At 57.8% G+C, this 11,002-nt stretch overlaps 1 protein-coding gene across 1 annotated transcript in view; it reads left to right on the top strand.

Moving 5' to 3' along the window:
- The window catches only part of ddb1 (UV-damaged DNA binding complex subunit 1 protein), a gene marked incomplete at both ends in the record, with an annotated part of 17,449 nt that overhangs the window by 5,570 nt on the left and 877 nt on the right, over positions 1-11,002 (top strand). The window contains 16 exons of the mRNA XM_002950135.1: positions 74-186; positions 893-988; positions 1,500-1,601; positions 2,149-2,250; positions 2,608-2,702; positions 3,392-3,494; positions 4,424-4,600; positions 5,279-5,477; positions 5,925-6,148; positions 6,398-6,592; positions 7,173-7,313; positions 7,881-7,976; positions 8,261-8,385; positions 9,249-9,314; positions 9,721-9,844; positions 10,587-10,691. Of these exons, the coding sequence (XP_002950181.1) occupies positions 74-186; positions 893-988; positions 1,500-1,601; positions 2,149-2,250; positions 2,608-2,702; positions 3,392-3,494; positions 4,424-4,600; positions 5,279-5,477; positions 5,925-6,148; positions 6,398-6,592; positions 7,173-7,313; positions 7,881-7,976; positions 8,261-8,385; positions 9,249-9,314; positions 9,721-9,844; positions 10,587-10,691 (2,063 nt within the window). The remainder of the gene's footprint in view (positions 1-73; positions 187-892; positions 989-1,499; positions 1,602-2,148; positions 2,251-2,607; positions 2,703-3,391; positions 3,495-4,423; positions 4,601-5,278; positions 5,478-5,924; positions 6,149-6,397; positions 6,593-7,172; positions 7,314-7,880; positions 7,977-8,260; positions 8,386-9,248; positions 9,315-9,720; positions 9,845-10,586; positions 10,692-11,002) is intronic.

Raw genomic sequence — 11,002 nt, 5'->3', positions numbered from 1 at the left:
CGTGTCCTACTCTCGTTTCGTTCCTATTCTTCCACTTACCGTTTTCCGCGGTTCTCCTCCTGCTCCTGTTCAGGCTACACCTGCGCCCCTTCCTGCCTAGCCTACTTGGACAGCGGACTCACATTCGTGGGGAGCAGGTCCGGGGACTCGCAGCTGGTGCGCATTTCCGCACAGCCAGTAAACCAGGTGAGGCAGGGGGGGAGAGGAAAACGGGCGACGGGGTGGGGAGGGGAGGGGAGGGGGGGGGAGGGAAGGGGTAATATGCAGGAACCAACCAAAGAAACACGGGAAAGGAGGTCGGAGCGGAAAATTGGGGACCGTAGATGACGAGGGGATTCGTCAGCAGCCCTGAGTGCCAAACTTACCAAGGCAGGGGAATGAAAAGGGAAAGAGGAAGGGGAAGGGGAAGTTGAAACACGGGTCAATTGGTTGAAGGTCACAACGGCGAGTCAAAAGTGGGGCGAGGAAAGGAGGATAGGTCGTCCCTTGGAAGGAGGTAGGGAAAGGAGAGGAGATGGAGAGGCGACGGGAGGGGAGGAGTTGAGGTCTCGATTGGTGCTTTTCCCTCGCACAGGAACACGAGGGCCGGCCCCTAGCCACCTCTCCATCGTCCCTGCCTCTGTCCCCCTGCGTCTGTCCCCCTTGCTCCCATTCCCCCTCCCTCCTCTTCTCCCTCCCTCCATCTCCCTCCCTCCATCTCCCCCTCCTCCATTCTTAGACGACGACGGGCGCAGCCTGCTATCTGGCTACTGGTTTCACTTGCGCTGCGGCTAACGTGCAGTGCCCTTCCATTTTCCGTCCCCGTTCTCTCCCTATGCAACCCCATTAGCCCTCCCCCATGGAGGACGGCGATGAGGCGGGTTCCGGAGCCGGGCCCCCTGCGGCTCCGGAGCCGCCCACCTACTTGGAGCTGGTAGACAGCTTTCCCAGCCTGGCGCCCATCGTGGACTTTGTTGTGATGGACCTTGAGAGACAGGGCCAGGGCCAGGTGGGGGGCCGGGGGTTGCGGGGAGGAAGTGGCGTGGGGTGGGGTGGGGTGGTGCGGCATGGTTCTATGGATGAAGCTGCGGGCGGGACTCTAATGCAAATGGGTCGGGTCGGGTGGGGTGGGGTGGGGTGGGGTGGGGTGGGGTGGGGTGGGGTGGGGTGGGGTGGGGTGGGGTGGGGTGGGGTGGGGTGGGGTGGGGCAGGGACAAGCTGACCATGCCAGAGCTCACCCCATCTGCTGATTTGTTCAGCAGTTAGGCGTTGTGGAGAAGCTCCCGCAGCAGCACTCAGCGTCAGTACTCGGCAGTAGCACGCCGCTGGCAATACACACTAGTTTGCTTTTCTCGTCTGGTCCTGCCCGCGCCTCTGTTCCTGAAAATACACACGTACACACATATTTGACACTCCCTCCCCTCCAAACACCCCACCTAGTAACCCTGCCATCCTATCGCCCTTCCGTCTGTCCTTTCGTCTGTCTGTCTGTCTGTCTGTCTGTCCACCTGTGCATTTAGTTGGTCATGTGCAGTGGCATCGACAGCGACGGCAGTTTGCGGGTGGTTCGCAACGGTATCGGGATCAACCGCCAGGCCACTGTGGAGCTTCCTGGAATCAAGGTGAGGATCTGGGGGTATGGTGGGGGTATGGTGGGGGTATGGTGGGGGTGTTGTGGGGGTACGGGGAGTGAATCGAGTGCGGTAATAACGGCATCAGGACCTGACGCGGTTCGCAGTCGGGAACCTCTATTCTGGGTGTAAAAAAAATATTTATGATATTGTCATGTGTCCATGTTGAAGCCGTTTTCCGGTACTCACTATCATGGGATGAGGAAAGGAGGGGAGAAGGACCCGTCAGATGGTAGGGGCCGCGGGTGGCGAGGCCGTCGGAGAAGGGGGAGAGTGTGGTGAGTGTAGTCAGATGGACGCTGATGGATGTGGACTCGGGAACCTGGACTCACACTTCGGACGCCGGACTCTTTCTGTGAATCTCTATACATCATACGTTACGCGGGGACATACTCCTCCTGGCCCTCATACTTCCCATCTGCTCCTTTTCCTGGGCGCTCTGGGCCTTTTTTTGACTTTGCATAGCATACCACATCATACCCCACTTATGGCCCCCTTCCTCCTGCTCTTGCTCTTCCGCTCTCACCGCTCTGTTCAGGGGGTGTGGAGTCTGCGCTCCCACTACGACGACGAGTACGACAAGTACCTTCTGCTGACCTTCGTGGGGGAGACCCGCCTGCTGGCGCTCAACACGGAGGAGGTGACACGCCGGTGGATTGGAGCAGTTGGTGGTAGTTGGCGGTTGGGTGGTGGTATGGTAGTTGAGCGGGGTTTTTTCAGGGGTTGAAATTAGGGTTTGGTGGCAGCACCGGTACCGGTACCTCGGCTGTAGCAGCATTATTTTCAGTTAGTAACAAGCCTGATGACGCTGTGGGTGTACGGCGGATGTGCTCCTGTGAAATATGCCCATCTCTGTCGATACCGCCTGTCCCTTTTTCTCCCCCCCCAAAAAAGTTTGTTTCTTGCATCACCGTGCGATTTCTGCCTCATATTCCCCTCCCCAATGTGCTTTCTTGCTCTTTGCATTTACTTACTTCCCCGCCCCTTTTTTTTTCAGGAACTCGACGAGGCGGAACTGCCCGGTTTCGACAGCGGCTCCCAAACCCTGTGGTGCGGCAACATGGCCACCGACCACCTGCTTCAGGCAAGTGGGTGACGTCAGGTTGGGTTAGGCGTCCTGGGGCTTGAAGGGGCATCAAGGTCAAGCGTTGAAAAAGGATAGCCGGCATATAAACCCAGACGAGGTTGAGATTTTGAGGTGGAGATGGGGTACTACGCGGTCGTGGTATGCCGTACAACGGTGTCGTACCGCAAAGAGGAAGAGGAGGAGTAGGGGGCTCCGTTCAACGAGGCGGGAAACGTCGCTGTCCAGCAACACATCGTTGAGCTGTGCGGCAGTATGTATAGGAGGGCTTCAACACGGTCGACTTGGGAGGAGACGGGTGGATGGTCTGGAAATCTTTATTGTTGTCCTCGTCCGTGTCCTATTCTTCTTCGTGCTTCTTCCCGCCTTGCCGTTGCCGCCCCTGGAGCTCCCACCCTCCCTCCCTTCCTACCTACCTAACCCCAACCGATATCCGCATCTTCCTCGCCCGCCCGCCCGCCCGCCCGCCCGCCCGCCCGCCTGGCTTCCTCAGTATACGGCTCAACCCTGGAGGAACCCAAAGCAAGCCTCGAACACACACACACACACACACACTATTTCTGGTATCTGCTCCATTCGTCAGTTGTTCATCTTACACACACACACACACTCCATGCCGTCATCGCGCCACCCTCATCATCAATAGCCATCCATCCGGCCCCCGTCCCATCCCTCATCACCCCGCTCAGGTCACCAGCTCCAGTGTACGGCTGGTGGATACGGCATCCCTGCAGCTGGTTTCGGAGTGGCGGCCTGCACCCGGATTCGCCATCCACGTGGCTGCTGGCAGCCCCACGCAGGTGCGCTAGCCAGCTGCATGGCCAGCTGCAGCCGCCGCCTCAGGACTCTACCAGGCAGGCTATCAGCATCAGCCACAACCCCTCCATCATTACACCCCAGCCCCGTCCCGCGCCACCTCCAGCAGTCTGCAACTTTGGACGTCGGTAGTCGATTTTTTGGTTTTTGCATATGTGTGTCTGTGTGTTGCATATATGTGTCTGTGTCTGTGTGTCTGTGTGTGTGTCTGTGTGTGTGTCTGTGTGTCTGTATGTGTGCGTTACACCTTCTGGAGTTGCGTTTAACTCTCCAAAAGTGCACCCTGGAGGGGGCCCATACATACCCTGATGCCCTGATGCGGGTCCCAAGGGCCAGCAGCCTAGGGCGGTCGGAGATGTAGAAGTAACGTTAAGAACGCATGTTTTCCCCCCTACACACACCTCCCTCCGCTCAGTCATCCATGCGCATCTTTCCTTCCTTCGTGTCTTGCTAGTGCGTACCTCTTATATTGCTCAAATTGCCGTACGCCAGTGACCGTTGCCGTACGTCCTCATGGCTCTCGAGTTATCCGGAAGCATTGTGCGCCACAGCAGCGACGAGACATGTTCCGTGTGGTGCGGCGCAGTTTGGAAAGACTGTCGGTCGAGTACGACACTACCGGTTCCAAATGCTCCGAAACCCTACTGGACAAGTTTCTTTTATCCTATCTCTTCTTTCCCTACCTTTCTTCACCTCCTAAAACCCTAGCCTGCATGAGCCCTTCGCTCCCCACCGGGTCACACAAGTTCCTCACAGAATCTCCGGTTACAAAGCCGCGACCACCCTCCTTTCGGACCTCCTTTTTCTCCCTTCTCCAGTACTCACCTCTGCCGCAACCATAAACTCAAATTCGGCAGTTCGATCCTTTGCTTCATCCTTGCATTACATGAACCCCCAACCGTATCTTCTACAGGTCGTTGTGGCCACGGGCGGCGGCCATCTGGTATATCTGGAGGTTGTACGGCGGCCCGAGGGGGTGGTTGAGGTGGTTGAGATTTCCAACGTGGTCTTAGATTCCGAGGTGGCGTGTGTGGACGTATCGCCCTTGATGCTGCAGCAGCAGCCTTTGGCAGGCGAGTGGCCGGGTGGGGTGAGGGCTGGGGCAGGGCTGGGGCAGAAGGCGAACCACACACGAGTAAAGCAGATGTGCTAGAGATGCATGTATAGATGCCAGGAATAGACAGATGCATGCTGCAGGAAGTTGTACGAACCAGTAGTGACCAGCCAGTAGTGACTTGGGTAGTAACCACCGGGGTTGAGGGGGGGAGGGGGGACTGCGGGCGGTGCGGTGCGGGAGAGGGGGAAGTACCCCCTCTGGCTGGGTGCTGGCAAGCTGCCCGCCTGGGCTAGTATGTGTGTGTGGGGGGGGAGGGCCCCCGCCAGCCTGCTGTTAGTCGGTCCGTGGCCTCCCCTGTGTATGTACTACAGTACGGTGAGAAGGGGGAAACAGTTCAGCCGTGTTGGTCATTTGCTGTCGTGGAGGGCTGCGTGGGGTGGTCTTGGCATTGGTGGAGGGTGAGGAGGCGGGCGGGTGGTAGTGCGGGTGTGTGTGCGTGTTAGTGCCATAAAGGGGGGGGGAAAAGGGGAAGACATGAGATGAGGAGGGTGAAACACCGCCGGACGTCCTGAAGCGTCCTGAAGCACATAGGTTTATGTTCTCTGTTCGAGTGATGTTATTTAACCCCTATTGCCCTGCTATCACCGTGCAGGTGACGGCGCGGCCGCTGGTAATACGGCAATAGGCGGCGGCGGCGGGGGGTCCGCTGAGCGGTCGTCCGTGGTGGCGGTTGGTCGTTGGGACCAGACGATGCAACTGCTGTCGGTACCCTCCCTGGCGCCGCTGTCTTCCACGCCGCTGGGTGGAGAGGTCATTCCACGCTCCGTGCTCTGTACGGCGCTCGAGGGTGTGCCGTACTGCATGGTCGGGCTGGGTGATGGCGCCCTGCACACCTGGCGGCTGGATCCCGGTAAGCTGGGTGGTAAGGGGGGAGAGGGGGTAGGGAGGGAAGGGGGTAGGGAGGGAAGGGGGTAGGGAGGGAAGGGGGTAGGGAGGGAAGGTGGGTAGGGAGCGAAGGTGGGTAGGGAGGGAGGGGGGTAGGGAGGGACGGGGGTAGGGAGGGAAGGCGGGTAGGGAGGGAGAGGGGGGTTGGAGTGAAAAGGGGAGGGGATGGAGAATGAGAAGGGGATTCCGTCCCGTCCGTTGTTAGGGACTTCTCAACTGGCTGTGCGGATTTCGGGCAACACCCTCTTCATCACGTCACATCTGACGTCATGGCAGAGACGGGCCGATGGCTTGGAATTCTGGGACTTGATGCCTTTGGGGATGTCACCGTTACCGTTACTGTTAGAAACAGCCGGAACAACCTCTCTTTTTATCCGTAGCTTCATTGACAGCTTCCCGATCCGCGTCACAGCGACTGGAGGCCTGTCCGACAAGAAACGGTTGGTGCTGGGGACCAAGCCGATCATGCTCCGTACTTTCCGTACGGCGGCGGCGGTTAGTGGAGGCGGCGGGGGCAGCTTGAGGGGCAGCGGTGGCGGCCACGGCGGCGTGAGCGTCTTCGCTGCAAGCGACCGGCCGACCGTTGTTTACTCGTCCAACAAGAAGCTGTTGTACAGCAATCTTAACGAGAATGACGTACGTCTTCCCAGGGATTGGGACTATGGAAGGGTGGGGTGACGGCGGCGAGGGGAAAGGATCTGGGCCAGCTATGGTCCGTAGTATCTAAATGCAATATTGCTGCTAACGTGCGTGTGTGTGTGTGTGTGTTGTGTATAAGGCGTCAGTCGCGTGGGGGGTTGCGTGGTGTGTGTGTATACTCCTGTCCGGAATGACCGCCCCATTACCCCCCTCCCCTCCCTCGTATTCCCCCCTTCCCCCCTCCAGGTTGCCTTCCTGGCCTCCTTCCACTCGGCGGCCTTCCCTCGTAGCCTGGCAGTGGCGTCAGAGGGCGCACTCACCATCGGCACCGCGGACGAGATTCAGAAGCTGCACGTGCGAGCTGTCCCGCTGGGGGAGAACCCCCGCCGTATCGCCCACCACGAGGGGGCCAGGATGCTGGGCGTGCTGACCATGAGGCTGGTGGGAGAAGGGAGCCCAGAGAGGGCGGGGGGGGGGGGAAAAGGGGGAAAGGGGCAGGGCGCACAGTGTGTGTGTGCGTGCGTGTGTGTGTATAGAGGGCCCTGGAATGGGCGGTGTTCTAGGGGGGCCCTCTTTTGGGGCTTTGGAAACGGGGGACATGTTGCAGGCTGGGGGTAAGGGCCCAGAACGGCAGGTTGACATGCATAAGACGGTTCGGCGCGTGGGGGGTGGAGATGAGGTTTCGGAGCTTACGGTTGTTTGTATTTTGTGTGTGATGTTTTGTGTGCTGGCGCATAAATGGTACTCGCATATTGGTCGCGGCAGTTCGGAGGAGCTCCTAGGCCCTTAGCTTCTGGCGCCCGATTCGCAGTCGCCGCAGCCCTGGACTCTGAATATGTGTCTGCCGTACAGAACCCCACTAGCTCCTCATTCCCAAGTCGCACGCACAATGAACAACCCAACTCAAGAAACGCACGCAAAGCCGTGGTGTTGCTGCTGCTGTTGCACGGCTTTTACCTCCGCCACCTTTTGCCTTCGCCACCCCTCTCCAACCGTACACCGTACGATGGCGGCCGTACAGGACAGTGACGGCAGCGAACGCAGCTTCCTGCGTCTGCTGGACGACACGACGTTCGACGTCGTGGCATCGTACGCGCTGGCGCCCGGCGAGATGCCGTGCAGTCTGGCGGCCTGGCCTGGGAGTTCGAACGGGACGGCTGCCGTTGCCCCCGGCTTGGGTGTTATTGGAGGAGCAGGAGGAGGAGGAGGAGGCGGAGGCGGGGAGGTAGGGGTGCTTGTGTAGTGTTGGGTTCAGGAGGTTCCTTCTTCAGCCTGTATGTATGTTGTTACAGGGTGGTTAACTTCGCCAGCGGCCCCCTTTCCCGGGGCAGTCCCTGCTCTCCCCTGCTAGAGGGGCCCCCTAATCCGTCACCCCATCCGACTTCAGAATGTATTCGTTGGGTTCGGCAACTCACCACCAGCATCCAACCAAATCTAGCGGATCAACGGCGCATCAACTTAGTACCTGGTCAGCTCGCAAGTTGATATTATCACGTCCTACACCGTCCATATGATGGGGGGCCACCTCCCATTTCATCACTCCTCAAACACCCGAGGAGCTGGCAGGCGGATTTGAACCCGGGTCGACTGGATCGACTGGGAGCAGAAGTCAGGCCTTAACTTCTGCCAGCCGCCTGCCTGTATGTATGTATTTTCTCGCGCCTCAGTTTATGATTTTATAAAACAGACGTACACATGCGTTTGCACAAACGGATACTCGGCCGCACAGGTGGGCGCCTTGAACGCGTGTTTTCTCGTGGGTACGGCATTTATCGTACCGGAGGAGCCGGAGCCCACGAAAGGCCGCATTCTGGTTCTGGAGCACGTACCGGGATCAGCTGCGGGGCAGAGCACGGTACGGCGCTTGAGGGGCCTTTCGGAGTGTAAGAAAGTCGGGAGCCCCAAAAAGAGCGCACAGCGGGTTGTGTGTGTGCATATATGTGTGGTTATGTGTGTGTGTGTGCTGGGGATCGTTGTGGTGGTGGTGGAGATGCCGGTGGGGGGTTGGAGGCGCTGCGTGCTTTGGTCGGGTGTGTCGGGGGGGTTAAGTGGAAAGAGGGCTCCTCTGTTTATGTACGGTACTAAATCTTAACTGTACGTGTCGTACAGGTGCGCCTTGTCACCGAGAAGGAGGTCAAGGGAGCCGCGTACAACGTGCTCCCTTTCGTCAAGGACAAGATCTTAGCCTCCGTCAACAGCAAGGTGCCCGCATCCGGGTGTGATTTGGGTGGTGTGTGTGTGTGTGCGTGTGTGCCTGTGTGTGTGTGTACAGTATGTGATGCCCCCTTCAGGGCCACCCTTGGAAAGCCGTTCGAATGCCAAAATGCTCAACGTGTACGTCCGCATGTCGTGTATGTCGGCGGTTCCGACATACACGGCCGAACTGGTGCATGTCCGCACGATACCAAGTCGCGAGGAGGGAAGGAGGAAGGGAGCCTCTCGAGGCGAAGTCCTCCAAAAAAACCCTAAGCTGCGCGAGGAAGAAGATGCAGAAAAAGGCCCGCGAGAGTGATTTATTTGCAGATACTAGAGGCCTTTGTTTTGTCATATCCATGACGTGTATGCTGTACAATGTGTGTGTGTGCGTGTGTGCGTTATGGGTTGTTGTGGATGACGCATGGCCTGGAGGGGGGGGTACACTCCCGTCTGCAGATCCACTCGGTGCCCTACACACAGAGGACACACAGAGGACACACAGAGGACACCGCACCGGAAAACCCGTCAGAAGGCGATGTGAGGAGAGATGTATTTTATTATCCCTGAAGGCTGCTGTTTGACGGGTTGTTGTATGAGGACGACCTCCCATCCCAAAATAAAACAACAAACAGCAAAACAGCTCTCTCACTCCCAGGCACAAACCATCCCGCGTATGGAGTCCCCCCGGCTAGCTATCTGATGCCGTCGTGTCGTCCTAGTGACCCCGGTGGTGACCCCGTGTGTGACGGTGGTGGTGGTGCTGAACGGCGACGGTGACGTGGTGTGGGATCCAGGTGACGGTGTACCGCTGGGTGACGAGGGACGGAGCTGGCGGGGCCGCCGGCGGCGCCGCCCCGGCTGGCGGTGGCGGTGGCGGTGGCGGCGGCAACGGCGGCGGCAGCCGGGTGGAGCTGGCTTCTGAGTGCTCCTATCTAGGCAACATCCTGGCGCTGTACCTAGCCACACGGTAGGTTACCCCTTAAGATAGTTCATCGTTAGCGCTGGGCCCCTACCGCCAAGGCCCGTCTTGGGGTATATAAGGTGGTGGGGGTCGCGGTTGGGTTGCTGAAGTGGCCTCCCGGTACGGTGGTGTGTTGAGCTGAGGTGAGGTGGTGTGAGGTGGTGTGAGGCGAAGTTGGTTCCCCGGTGTGAGTGCCTCTCATTAAGCAGGCTGCGTTATGATGTGTATTCAGCGAATGATGCAAGTGGCTCCTCTCCGCCATGTGGAGGGGGAGGTTATATCCCGTATTCCCGTATCTGCTCTCCTCTAAAAAACTCACCCCATCCCCTTACACGCGCCGCCCCTCGCCGCCTCTGGTGCGGGTCCCCCCCAACACGCGCACACACGTGGCAAACACATGCCCCGCACGCAGCGGCAACCTCGTGGTGGTGGGCGACTTGATGCGCTCCGTATCCCTTCTGTCGTACAATGTGGAGCAGGGGGTTCTGGAGCACCGTGCGGCTGACTACAACAGCGGATGGACCACCTCAGTGGAGGTGGGGAGTCCGGGGGTCTTTATAATAATATATTTTTGGTTTGTATTTATATTTATACTTATGTTTATATTTATATGTATATGTATATCTGTATATGTGTATGTGTGTATGTGTATATGTGTTTACTGTAATGCCGTGTTATAATACATCAGGATTCCCTGGAGGTATGTATGTATGTATGTATGTATGTATGTATGTATGTATGTATGTACGTATGTGTGTATATATGTGGTTGGTGGAGGATGGGGTTGTTTTGTGATAAGCGGTAATTAGTTTGTGATAAGGCCCTAGGGCGACGGGAGGGGAATAGGTCCCGGGGGGTTGGAAGGGTGTGTGTGTGTATATTGGCCGGGAGCGCGTGCGGTGCTCGGTACCGCCTGGCGACCGGGAGTTCAGACGAACCACTGACGAATGAAGCGGCCGGGGGGGGAGAGAGGACATGGGGCCGCAATTGGGCATCATGTGTTGCATGGGGAGGAAGGGGGGGGGTGTAGGAGGGGAAGAGGGGGTCCGGCTGCTGGCCCCGTCTTCACAGGAAGCCATGGTTGGACCTGATACGGCCGACAGAATTGCACATGACGTGTGTGATTGTATGTATGTGTGTGCTTTTACGTTTATATTTGGGGATTCAGCATGCTTTTTTTTAATTAACTAACAAGTTGATGTGTCCTTGATGTGCCGTTGGTTTGAGTTTATTTTTTAAACTGTTGGAAGCTGCTGTGGGGTTGCTGCTGTACGGCAGGCCCTGGACGACGACACCTACCTTGAGGGGGACAACCACCTCAATTTGGTGGTGCTCCGCCGGAATGCGGACTCCGCCACGGACGAGGAGCGGGCGAGGTTGCAGGTAGGGATGCGTACGTGTATGTATGTTCGTATGTATGTGTGTGTGTGTTGGGTGGGGGAGTGTGTCGGTGGATGGGACCTTTTTTTTGGTGTGTAAGCGTGTGTTTGTGCATTCCGCACGCCTCTTATGAGTATCCATATGTATGTATGTATGTATGTATGTATGTATGGCATCAGGAGGCGGTCCAGCCACCGCGAAGTGAGATGGATGTTCTAGATGTACAACACATACACACATACATACATACAACTCGACGGTGTATTGTTGATGCTGATTACTATTTGTCGCTTTCGCCCTCCATGCCTGTGGCC

This window comes from Volvox carteri (genome assembly GCF_000143455.1).
Source record: "Volvox carteri f. nagariensis unplaced genomic scaffold VOLCAscaffold_17, whole genome shotgun sequence".
Classification (NCBI taxonomy): Eukaryota; Viridiplantae; Chlorophyta; class Chlorophyceae; order Chlamydomonadales; family Volvocaceae; genus Volvox; species Volvox carteri.
The sequence above is the reverse complement of the archived record's forward strand: the minus strand, read 5'-3'. Positions and strand labels throughout refer to the sequence as shown.